The 13,478-nt window shown below is 30.1% G+C and overlaps 1 protein-coding gene across 1 annotated transcript in view; it reads right to left on the bottom strand.

Annotated features, from left to right (window-relative positions):
* LOC107676283 (sodium-driven chloride bicarbonate exchanger-like) overlaps positions 1 to 13,478 on the bottom strand; it is a 48,407-nt gene that overhangs the window by 13,688 nt on the left and 21,241 nt on the right. The window contains exons 4-7 of the mRNA XM_016470815.1: positions 6,973 to 7,116; positions 5,736 to 5,874; positions 3,062 to 3,222; positions 2,638 to 2,826 (exon numbers count right to left, since the gene is read on the bottom strand). Coding sequence (XP_016326301.1) covers positions 2,638 to 2,826; positions 3,062 to 3,222; positions 5,736 to 5,874; positions 6,973 to 7,116 — 633 coding nt within the window. The remainder of the gene's footprint in view (positions 1 to 2,637; positions 2,827 to 3,061; positions 3,223 to 5,735; positions 5,875 to 6,972; positions 7,117 to 13,478) is intronic.

Raw genomic sequence — 13,478 nt, 5'->3', positions numbered from 1 at the left:
AAGTTGTAGTATTTCCTCAGCGACCAGCACGGATCAGCTCTAGGCATGACGAAGCAGATATCGTCCTCTTTTGTTTATAAACTCTTAACTTTTATAAAGAATATCTCTTTGGATTTGAGACTTTAGTCTTTGCAACTTTACAGATCTTCTTTATGCACTAAGAGCTTGTAACACTCCAAAGAGAAAGGAAAAATTTAAATCGCATCATATGACCCCTTTAAAGGAAAGCATCTCACCATTGATTATTATTTTGGTGCCGTTCATGAGCACTCGTTTCATAATAACGATCATTCTGACATTATCTGAATGCAATATCTTAGAATATCTCCATCTCAAAAAAATAAAAATTGATTCATTTTATTGATTCAATTCATTCTAACAGTTTATTTTAAAGAACTGGTTCAGCAAAATGATTCATTTGAATCATCACATAGTTCCAGGAATTTCTTGTGAGATATTTTATGCATATATGCATATTAACATATTAACATAAGTCTCCCTAACGTATATCCTTGTTTTTGCGCCAGATAAATTCTAATTTAATCATAATTTAACTTAAGATAGCTTAAATATAGTTACTGTAGCTCATTTTTTATTTTTAAATCTGTAAAAGTTATAAATAAAACAGATTATTAGAGTATATTTTATAAGAAAATATTATTTCAGGTTTTCTACTTGGAAATTTATTTAATTCAACGTGTTACTTGCTTAATTTGTGAAATTCTCTGGTAATTTCTGAATGTAAATTGTTTCTACATATTTTTTTCAGGGTACTGTAAATCATGAGTGGCTTGTTGCTTCGGCGAAACTTTACAATCACCTTTAGAGGTACAAGCAACTAAATAAATCCAGCCATGGCTACTGTGGTTTCAGCTTAAAGGGTTAAGGTGCCTGGTGCCATTTTGGAGAATATCCGCTTGAACGTAAACAGAACAGCATACGTTGTTTACGTCCAGCTGATATTCTCCAAAATGGCGCTACAGGGTGATGCGGAGGAGACGAATTGTTTAATAAAGTCGTTGTTTTTTTTTCTTTTGTGCACAAAAAGTATTCTCGTAGCTTTGTATAATTGCGGATGAACCACTGATGTCACATGGATTCCTTGCTATGTTTCTGGACTTGGGAACATTTCAGTTGTGTTGCTGTCTATGCAGGATCAGACAGCTCTCAGATTCCATCAAAGATATCTTAATTTGTGTTACAAAGATGAACGAAGGTCTTATGGGTTTGAAACGACATGAGGGTGAGTAATTAATGACAGAATTTTCATTTTTGGGTGAACTAACCCTTTAATAACATTTGCTATTTGTTATTAAAATCATCTCAGAGAATCATGCATTCTCGCAGCCTGTCTTAGCATTTTAGCCTACAGTTTGTTTACCACGTGCAACCTATCCGCTGAGATAACCACCTTCACACGTTATGTTTTAGGAAGCACTACAGCAGAAGGGAAAGTCTCTCAAGTTAAAAGTTGCCTGGATCCAAGCCGTCGTCTCTGTCCAGGCTGAAGGAGGCGGTGGGGTTCTGGTTTGGGTGGGTGGATGTGGAGGATGGAGGAGGGAGAGGTGAGGTGATGGACACACTGGACAAGCAGCACAGAGGCCAACATGGAGAACAGGATGAGACCTGCCCATCGTTCCCATCACAAACAACTGACTGCCACAGAGGACACTTAAAGAGATGAGATGATGCACCTGTCAGACACACACACACACACACACATAAAGAGGAGACAAGACAACAGAGACACTGAAACTCTGAGATGGTGGATCTGACATGTGTGAGCTGATTTTTAGGAGCGACAGATTTCTAATGAAACCAGCAACAACAGAAAGTCTAATGGACATAAATTGGACAATTTCACTTAAGTGCTACGTTTTAGGAGTGGCAAATGCATTAAATAGCCTAGTAAATAGCCTAAATTATTGTTCCATTTCCAACACATCTTATTTAGTCTAATTTGTAATAAATAAATAATTATTTTAAAAACATAAATATTTATAAATATAAATATATACATAAAATAAAGTAATTGAACATTATAAATATTTAAAAAATATATTTAAATTTGGCTGGTAAGTTTTTAATGTCTCAGCTCACATCAAGGCTGCATTTATTTATTATTCAAAAATACAGTAAAATCAGTAAATATTATTACAATTTAAAATAACTGTTTTCTATTGTAATATATTGTAAAATGTAATTGATTGCTGTGATCAAAGCTGCATTTTCAGCATCATAACTCCAGTCTTCAGTGTCACATGATCTTCAGAAATCATTCTAATATTATGATTTGCTGCTCAAGAAACATTTCTGATTATAATCAATGTTGAAAACTGGTGTGCTGCTTCATATTTTTTGTGGAAACAGTGATATCTATTTTCAGGATTTTTGGATGAATAGAAATTATAATTATTTATACCATAACATGTTATAGTAATTATAATGGTAAAGACATTATAAATGCTTTTTTTTGCCACTTTGGATCAATATAATGCATCCTTGCTTATAATAGTACTCAGTTCATATTCATTTACTGAACCAAACTTTTAAGCTGTAGTTGTACATAGTTTTGATGTCATTTGCATAATCAGACCTGCAACCTCCTATATTTTCTGCACAAAGGCAAATTAATACCGTTTTTGTCCATGCAGTTTGTCTCAGACTGCCTCTTGCCGATGTCGGCGAAAGAGCGGACGATGGGAATCCGATTGGCCAGTTTCTTCTGGTTCTGATGATGGTGCTGCTTCAGAAGAGCCTCTTTGACCTTCTTCCTGACATCATCTTCAAGATGCACAGCCACTTCCTGTTGGTCCAGCACCATATCTAAGAAATTCAACACAGAGCATCACAAATGTTTAGCAGCAGATAAGATAAACACATATATGAATGTATATACACATATAAATACATTTATTTTTATATATTAAATTTTTTAATATATTTGTATATATAGGTTTTAAGATACGTATATCTGTTAGCTGTTGCTTAGATGATCTGTTTACATATTTGTTGTAATTTCATAGTAAAACGTTAACATTTCTTTAGCATAACACGTTACCTGCAATCTCCTCCAGAGAGCTGGCTCTCATGTCCAACATGACGGTGCCGTTTGTAATGCAGCTCCGCAGCTCAAAGAGACTGTGCAGAGAGAGCGTCGCAACGTACGGTTTACTCCAGCGCTCACCTCCATCCTCCACGTCCTCTTCAAACTTCAGCCACCTGGACAAAGAGACACAGACATGCTTAAAGAAATAGTTCACCCAAATATGTATTCGCCCTCAGGCCATCCAAGATGTAGATGAGTTAGTTTCTTCATCAGATTTGGAGAAATGTAGCATTGCATCACTTGCTCAGCAATGGATCCTCTGCAGTGAATGGGTGCCGTCACAATGAGAGTCCTACGAGAACTATTCCTTTAAAAACATCCACACCTGCAGCCAGATAACCAATGAATGTGAAAAACAAAAGTTTCAAGACAATTCTGAATTAAGAGCAGAAAAGTAATAACTTAAAACATGAGGCTATCATACAAATCCAGAAGAATCAGAATCAGAGATGTACATACTTTATTTCATATGCCAAATATATCATATTTGTCCTTCTTAGAGCTTGACAGCACTATGAACTGTCAAGAACAACATGCAGGTGAATAAATAATAACAGAAACAACCTTCCTTATAACCTTTACTGAATATGTAAATGGGAAATTGTGTTGTCTCATGTGAATTTTTAATATTTTTAGATATAAAGTACTACAGTGTACATGTTGCCTTTGCTTATTGAAGAAAAATGAAAGCAATTCTCATGCTGAGTGCACTTGCATTTAGATGTGATGCCATATGACAATGTAGAAACCATCATCATTGTAAGTGCTTTATTTAGCCTTTCTGTTTTATCACACACACAAACATTACACAACAATGATTCTTTATATAACCGCAGCTCTCTTGGACTAATGCCGCTCAACAGATTTAATGCATTAAACATCACTCATGCTCTCAAAACATATGAGAGCAGCCAAGAATCAATCTCTAATAAATGCAGAACATTAACAATTGATGTCAAAATATTGATTAATTACTTATGGGCTAATAAAAAATAAAGATCGCTGAGATGGAGAAAAGTAAAAATCTTTAAAAAATAGTTTAAAGCTCATGTCAGGTTCTTTGAAATTTATTTTTTGCATTCATCATGCAGGTTGAAAAACATCTATATCATTCTTAACAAAAAAAGAATGATATGCAGTGTCCTAAAAAAGTGGAAATATCAGATTCTTAACAGATTTGCATGTACTGACCTTGACAAATGGCCACTCTGATGTCATTTCCTGTTCTTGTGGTTTCTTGTCACATGCATTGGTCACATGACAAAAAAATGGTTTCCTGTGTGTTGTTTATAATACATTGACTTGCTGTTGTTTATTCTAATATCAGATCATTTTAGTTATGATTTTAATTTTAGCTTAAGTTTTAATATAATGTTATGTGCTTTTGTCATTTTTATTAGTTTTATTTTTTAAATATATTTTATTTTGCCTATATCTTTTTTTATTTCAGTTTTAGTTTTAATTTAACCTTTTTATGGCATACTATTTTTTTAATTGTCAAATCAAATGATCCCAAGAAAAAACATAATTGAAAATAAAATACACTTTATAAATGCATAAGCAAACAAATAAATAAATAAATAAATACAATTTTATTTTTAAAAACTTAGGATATGTACACTCATATTCTATTCAAGGTTTAGAGAAATATTTTATCACTTTTTACTACGAGTATCACACTTTTTTTGGAGACACTGATCAAACACCAGACTGGAATATCAGAACAGTGTTATTTTAATATTATTTATATACTATTATGGTATTTATTAATTAATTTATTAAAATTGCTTTTATTTTTATATTTTCGATTTTCACTTTATTTTTAGCTTAAGTTTTAGTAATATGTTAAGTGCTTTTGCCATTATTATTAGTTGTTTTTTTTTACATTTTATTTTGCCTATTGTCTTTTTTTATTTCAGTTTGATTTTTAATTTGACCTTTTTATGACATATTATCTTTTTAACTGTCAAACTTTTTACTACGAGTATCACACTTTTTTTGGAGACACTGATCAAACACCAGACTGGAATATCAGAACAGTGTTATTTTAATATTATTTATATACTATTATGGTATTTATTAATTAATTTATTAAAATTGCTTTTATTTTTATATTTTCGATTTTCACTTTATTTTTAGCTTAAGTTTTAGTAATATGTTAAGTGCTTTTGCCATTATTATTAGTTGTTTTTTTTTACATTTTATTTTGCCTATTGTCTTTTTTTATTTCAGTTTGATTTTTAATTTGACCTTTTTATGACATATTATCTTTTTAACTGTCAAATCAAATAACCCCTAGAAAAAAAATTTTTTATAAATATTTTATAAAATAAATAATAAAAATAAAAATGTAATAAATAAATAAATACAAACTGAAAAAAAAAAATTAAGATATACACACTCATATTCTATTCAAGGTTTATCTAAATATTTTTTCATTTTTTACCACATGATTGTGCCACTTTTTTGGAGACATTTGATAAAATATTACGTCATATTTATTATTTTCTTTAAAAAAATCGGTATTTTATTTTATTTTTAAAATACGTTTTATCTTCTCAGTCATTATTTGTCTTTGACCCATAAGTGCATATTGAATGACTGAATCCAGACAGGTCACATGTACCTGGCACTTTCTCTCCACTCAGCATCCTCTCCGTCACGGAGGCAGATCTCATCCAGCTCAGTGAAGAGGTCGTGTGGTATATGCTCTTCATCACCATCCTCAGTGCCCAGCAGAAACTGAACCCTCTGAGAGGGAGTATCTGTGACACAGCATTTTAATGACTTCAATAAACTACCAAGCTCAGTTCAAAAGGTCAGATGGCTAAAATAGGCAGCTAAAAGCATCAGAGACCCAAAACTGTTCTGTGTTCAACGCATGTTATGTCGATAATAATAAAGCACAGAAAAGAAGCAGCTGCTCTCTAGCAGGACTGAGTCATCATGATGAGCTGCTAAAGGAGCAACACACACTCCAACTCTGAGCCTTTTATACAACAGGACAGACCAGCAAAGAGAAACAGAAATGATGAAAGAATATCAGAAGGAACAGAGGAACACAGCAAACATACAGAAATAAAAAGGATGGACAGAAAAGAAAGATTTTCTTACTCAGTATTTTTGTCTTGTTTTCCAATACAAATATCTAAATATTCTTAATTCAATGAAAAATGTACTATTATTTAAATACATTTAAATGGATTAAAACGAAAATGTATTATTTAAATACATTTAAATTAATAAATACATTTATTTAAAAATATTTTGCTTAGCTCACTGCCAGATTTTATTATTTTGTTTTATTTTAAGCATAAATGTACTTAATTTTGATATATGTTTTAGAAAAAAATATTAATATCTTAAATAATTTTGTGTCTCAACTTAAATGTATCTTGAATTAACCCTGTAAAGCCTGACATATGAAATGATAGTCTGAAAAAAAAAATAATAATATTTTTATATATATATATATATATATATATATATAAAATGATATAAATATCAGTTGTCACTCTATATCTCCCAATAATATCTCATAAATACTGAGTAAGTGTCACGTTTGTGTTCTCCCTGCCTTGACCTAGTTTTCCTGTGTTGCTTGATTAGTTCATTAGTTTCCACCTGTGTTCATTAATCATCTTATTAGTCCATCGTTTGGTTTAGTATTTATAGCCCTGCCTTTCCTCAGTTTCTTTGTCCTGTCTACATTGTGTAAAGAGGTTGTTTTCTCCTACTTTCCCATGTGGATTTACTAAAGATGCTGTTTGTTTGACTATCTGCCTGCTTTGTACTCCTTCAAGCGCCTTTCCCCAGCAACCCGTGACAGTAAGAAAGTCATTAATGGAAGGATGGATGGTTACTGTATGAAGGTGATTCTCGTCCGTCTTCGACGCCTGAGTCTCTCTCCCTGCTCCTCTTTCTGTGTCGGTGTCCGTGATGCCGATGGCGGCGGTGAGTTCTTCTGCCCAGAGGAACATGAACCCCGATATACAGAGTCCTGTGACCTATCCATCAAACGCAAACACACAAGAACTGGTGAGAGATGGCAGAAAGTAAATTAAATCATATTTGTTTTTCCCATTTCATGTTCTGAGTTCATTTGTTAAATAGTACAGATCTCAACATAAAAATGACTGAAAATAAACCTCATACACGTTTGTAAAAAAAAATAAAAAAAATAATTAGATAGATATATATATAGAGAGATAGAGAGATATATAGAGAGATAGAGAGATATATAGAGAGATAGAGAGATATATAGAGAGATAGAGAGATAGAGAGATATATAGAGAGATAGAGAGATATATAGAGAGATAGAGAGATATATAGCGAGAGATAGATAGAGAGATATATAGAGAGAGAGAGATATATATAGAGAGAGAGAGAGATATATAGAGAGAGAGAGAGATATATAGAGAGAGAGAGAGATATATAGAGAGAGAGAGAGATATATAGAGAGAGAGAGAGATATATAGAGAGAGAGAGAGATATATAGAGAGAGAGAGAGATATATAGAGAGAGAGAGAGATATATAGAGAGAGAGAGAGATATATAGAGAGAGAGAGAGATATATAGAGAGAGAGAGAGATATATAGAGAGAGAGAGAGATATATAGAGAGAGAGAGAGATATATAGAGAGAGAGAGAGATATATAGAGAGAGAGAGAGATATATAGAGAGAGAGAGAGATATATAGAGAGAGAGAGAGATATATAGAGAGAGAGAGAGATATATAGAGAGAGAGAGAGATATATAGAGAGAGAGAGAGATATATAGAGAGAGAGAGAGATATATAGAGAGAGAGATATATAGAGAGATAGATATATAGAGAGATAGAGAGAGAGATAGAGATATATAGATATAGAGAGATATAGAGATATATATAGAGAGGATAGATATAGATAGATAGATAGATAGATAGATAGATAGAGATAGATATAGATAGAGATAGATATATAGATATATATAGATAGATAGAGATATATAGATAGATAGAGATAGAGATAGATAGATAGATATAGATAGATAGATAGAGATATATAGATAGAGATATAGATAGAGATATAGATAGAGATATAGATAGAGATATAGATAGAGATATAGATAGAGATATAGATAGAGATATAGATAGAGATATAGATAGAGATATAGATAGAGATATAGATAGAGATATAGATAGAGATATAGATAGAGATATAGATAGAGATATAGATAGAGATATAGATAGAGATATAGATAGAGATATAGATAGAGATATAGATAGAGATATAGATAGAGATATAGATAGAGATATAGATAGAGATATAGATAGAGATATAGATAGAGATATAGATAGAGATATAGATAGAGATATAGATAGAGATATAGATAGAGATATAGATAGAGATATAGATAGAGATATAGATAGATAGATATATAGATAGATATAGAGATATAGAGATATAGATATAGGAGTATAGTTTACAAGAAAATACCATTTAGTTTTTCTACTTCAAAATGTCATGCTAGTTGCCATTTCTTTGCAATTATTTGTGAAATTTACTAGCAATTTCTGAGCGTAAACGGTTTCTACACCCAATTTTTTCAGTGCATTTTGAATCATCAAAGGATCATCTATTGAGTATGAAAACACAATATAAATAAATAAATAAACTCAATTTTACATTTGCATGTTAGATCTTGTCAACCCATTAGTGTGTGTGTGTGTATTCAAATATGTACATATACACAAATGTTCAAATATGTACATAATGTATAAATCAAAATGGGACTTTTGTGGTTTTTAGTTAATCTCTGTTAGCTTTAAGGTCAACTATATACTTAAAAGATACAAAAGCTGACTTCCTAGCAATCTAATAAAATATATAATAGTATGTTATGTAATTATTATTATTATTATTATTATTGTCAAATATTATGAAATATTAATAGTATGTTAATATTAATAGCATGTTACACCCCGTAACAATTAATATAAGAGACAAAATTCACGTTTAAAATGTATATTCTATTTACTGAAATATATTTAAATTAATATTTTTAAAATTATATAAAATATTATACAATACTGATAGAATTTCACACCCCTATAAAAATTGATACCATTATTAAAGAGACCAAATATTTTTCAGCATTGAATGAAATACAAGTGCATTAATAATCAACATTTATAATTAATACTGTTCATTCTTGGATGGATTTTCTTCTTACTGACTCTGACTGCATTATGGGATTGTCTTCTACATAAAAGACCCATGCAGTGCTGCTTTAGTATTTGGCTAAAAGAAAGCGTCTTAGAAGGCTGCATAATTATGCTGTGACTCATTTGGAATTATACTGCATAATTATGAATTATAAAATAATTATACAGCTGCCTACCATTTGGAACGGATGCTGCCTTAAATATATGATACCTTAAACTGCTGTCTAGGTAGGCAGTGGATTATTTGCTTGAGACACTTTGTTGTACAATTTTTGGTTCAATAATTACATTTACTAAATACATTTAACTCAGTTATCCATGCTTTTTAAACCATGCTAAATGAGATGGATAACAGTCATCAATCACTTTAATTAAGCCCATGGGCTTAAATGCTGGGAAAACATAACATCTGTCCATTATATGATATTATGTAACATCTGTAACATGACATACAGACTAATGCCAACATCTAGAAAACAGATCTTCCTCTAAACGGCTGCTGAAAGCTGGATGAAATGACCTGACTTGTGATAATGTGCAGATTTAGTATATCTATGATCAAAAACACCAGACCGGAATATCAGAACAGTGTTATTTTAGTATTATTTATATACTTTTATAGTATTTATACTATAATTTGTAGTATTTATAGTATTATTCATTATTATAGTATTAGTATAATATACTATAATATTAGTATGCTATTTCTTATTATAGTATTATACTATTTATATTAGTATTGTTATAGTAGTGTTTTTATAGTATTACCATTTATTTTTATTTTTTCAGATTTCATTTTAGTTTTAGTAATATGTTATGTGCTACTGCCATTGTATTAGTTTTTTTTGTTTTTTTTTACTTATTTCAGTTTTACTTTCATTTAGTTTAGTTTAAGTTGTCAAGGAAATATATCTAAATTTCATTTTTGTTTTAAAGTTTAAGCTTTTCTTCTCATTTTTTTTTTTGTTTCATTCAATGAAACAGTGTTATTTTAGTATTATTTATAAACTATTATAGTATTCTATTCTTACTATTATTTTATTTCTAGTATTAGCTTTTATTTTTATAATTCCTGTTTTCATTTCAATTTACTTAAAGTTTTATGTTATGTGCTTTTGTAATTGTTATTAGTTTTTATTTTTAATGTTTCTATTTTTATGTCAGTTTTAGTCTTATATAGTTTAGTTTAAGGAAATATTTCTAATTTTCATTTTTTTTTATTTTCTTTTTTATTTATATTTTAGTTTTTGCTTTTATTTAACTATTTCAATAAACAAAAACAGAGTTATTTTGTATTTATATAATATTATAGTATTTATACTATAATTTACAATTTGTAGTATTTATGATATTTTTATATACAATTCCTTTTTTAAATATTATAGTATTTGTAGTATTAGCTTTTATTTTTGTATTTTCAGTTTTCATTTTAATTTTAGTTTGCTTTAGTAATGTTTGTTATATGCTTTTGTCATTTTTATTAGTTTTTGTTTTTAATGTTTCTATTTTGCTTGATTTTTCACTTATTTTAATTTCAATTTTATTTTGATATGTTTAAGTTTTTCATCTAATATTTATATTTAATTTTATTTCAGCTTTATTTCAATAAATGCAATTAATTTTTAACAGTTTTAGCTTTTGTTAACAATACTGTATCAGAGACTTGATGGTAAGCTCCTTGCTTAATGCAACAAACACCCTAGCAACCATTCATATCACCATAGCAACTAGCATAGAACATTTTTGCAGTGAATTAGCTAGTGGGGAAATTGTCACTTCACATTTTCTTCTTTATGCACAAATTATCCTCTATGCAAGAACATGCAAAGTGTTTTTTGAGCATGCAATATTTTGTGAGATTCTGGGCTGATCCAGATTGAATCTGAATAAAGGACATTTATTCAAAAGCTGAAACTACATTTGTATTTACAAGCCACAGTGAGTGGGGAAAAAGTCATATTTTTTGCTGTCACAAACAGTATTTTCAGTACAGCTCAGTCTAATATATATTGGTCCTATATCTTGACAGTCGGCTCATTATTGCATGGACCTGTGGGTAATATCCACATAATGTCAGCCTGTCCTGTCAGTGAAATGCAGGCAAACAGTGAATCTGCCTGCTGTTGTCACACACATCATGAAGACTGAGCTCTGGAAAACTGACTTTACATTTGCATCTTACAACTCCTCTACACACTATACAACACACTGTGTGATGAATTGGTGACGTTTTCTTGACCAAACATAGTATATTCGAAATGAAATCAAAATTCACAATGTTGTGGTTTTCATTTCATGTCTGTCAGCTTTAAATTCAACTATATGCTTAAAATAAAAAATCTGACTGCACAGCAATATTATAAAATATTATAGAATAACAAACAATAGCATGGTATGTCCCTGTAACAATTCACATTAATTTTAATAAATAATATTTGTTAATACATATTAATATTAATGATAAAAAGACCAAATACACTCTCTGAAATGTTTACAAATATTTTGATTATGATCAATATTATAAAATATTATATCATTAATATTAATATTTAAAGAGACAAAATTTACAAATATTATTAATATGATTAAAATTAATTATTATAATTATTAATAAAAAGTACATAAAATATTATATAATATCAATGGAATTTTACACTCCTGTAAAAGTTATTACAGAGACAAAATTCACATTTAAAATGTACATTGTTTACTTAAAAATATTTCAATTGTTATTAAACAATCTATAAACTATTATATAAAATTAATAGAAATTTACACCCCTGTAAATATTATTGATAATATTAATATTAAAGAGACAAAACTGACATTTAATCAAAATATTTAAATTGTTATTATTATTATTATTAACAAATATTATATAAAATATTATATAATATTAATAGTATGTTACACCCCTGCTACATTTAATATTAATATTATAATTTAAACATTTATCTGATTAAATGTAAAAAGAACAAATATCTGCCAATTGCATAAATGTATATGTATCATCTTGTTTCAATAGAAAATACATCAGCACAAGAAAGAAACCTGCACTCATCAAGACATGAGGTCTTCAAGTTCACCTGCCAAAGTTAGAAATACATATGTATAATTAGTGCAAATAAAGCAGGTACAAACATAAACAGAAAAGCATGTGATTATTTCCGACATGTGTAGGACATGGAGCCTCTATTTAGACACTAAGAGTCTTGATGACCCATTTATTATTCTAATTTGGATTCTGTAATTATTCTCTGCCTCTTTCTCACTAGCAAACACAGTAGGATGTAAAAATAGCAGACGGGGCAGGAGAGCAGCTGACGTCATCTGCCATCTTTGAGAAGATGCTTGGAGTAGCTGCTCTTTTTCCCCTGTGAAACGCTCTCAAATACTAGCTATCCGTCCTCCCACCAGTCTTTTCTATTCATGACATTACAGAGGCAGATAAACACACACACACAGGCCAAGCTGGTGGGACGTGCTCTTGATTTGCCACCCACAGACTTTCCTCTCAGACTACCATTAAGTTCTCTGAGCCGTCGTTGCTCTGAAACATCTTTTGATGTAATGCATTTTAATTAGATTGTGCTGTTTTATTGGTATATGTGTATATGCAGATTAAATCTATATTTATACTTCATCCACCATCTTTAATATATTTTTTTTCCACTGAGGGTTGTAGCGAATCAGCTCATGGGAAATATGAATAATTAATCATAACTAGTTATAATTAATTATAAATATTTAGATCCGCTGTAGATATTTACTTGACCTCTCAGGGTCAACTGTCTGTCAATTCTAAGAACGTTAATTTCCTGGTTAAGGGAAATAACTTTCTTACTGTACAACTCTACACGGAGCTTGTAGCATAAATCTGCATGATTAGGGACGATAGTTATGAGTAAATAATGAACAACGTCAAGTGTGATACAAGTAAGATTTTATTAACTACATAAACACTTAAACTAGTCTAACATACTACATAAACACTTAAACTGGTCTAACATACACATATACACACACGCATACAGTTGGTATAGGAAAGGGTTAAAGCTTGACGCAGTAAAGAGAAGAGAAATAAGAATATGAAACTATGGTACCATTTGATATTCAACAGATCTACCGCCTGAAGGAAACATCAAATTCTTAGTTCAAACACACC

Source organism: Sinocyclocheilus anshuiensis, unplaced genomic scaffold (genome assembly GCF_001515605.1).
Source record: "Sinocyclocheilus anshuiensis isolate Anshui unplaced genomic scaffold, SAMN03320099.WGS_v1.1 scaffold3609, whole genome shotgun sequence".
NCBI classification, from domain to species: Eukaryota; Metazoa; Chordata; class Actinopteri; order Cypriniformes; family Cyprinidae; genus Sinocyclocheilus; species Sinocyclocheilus anshuiensis.
This window is presented reverse-complemented; position numbering and strand designations above follow the sequence as displayed.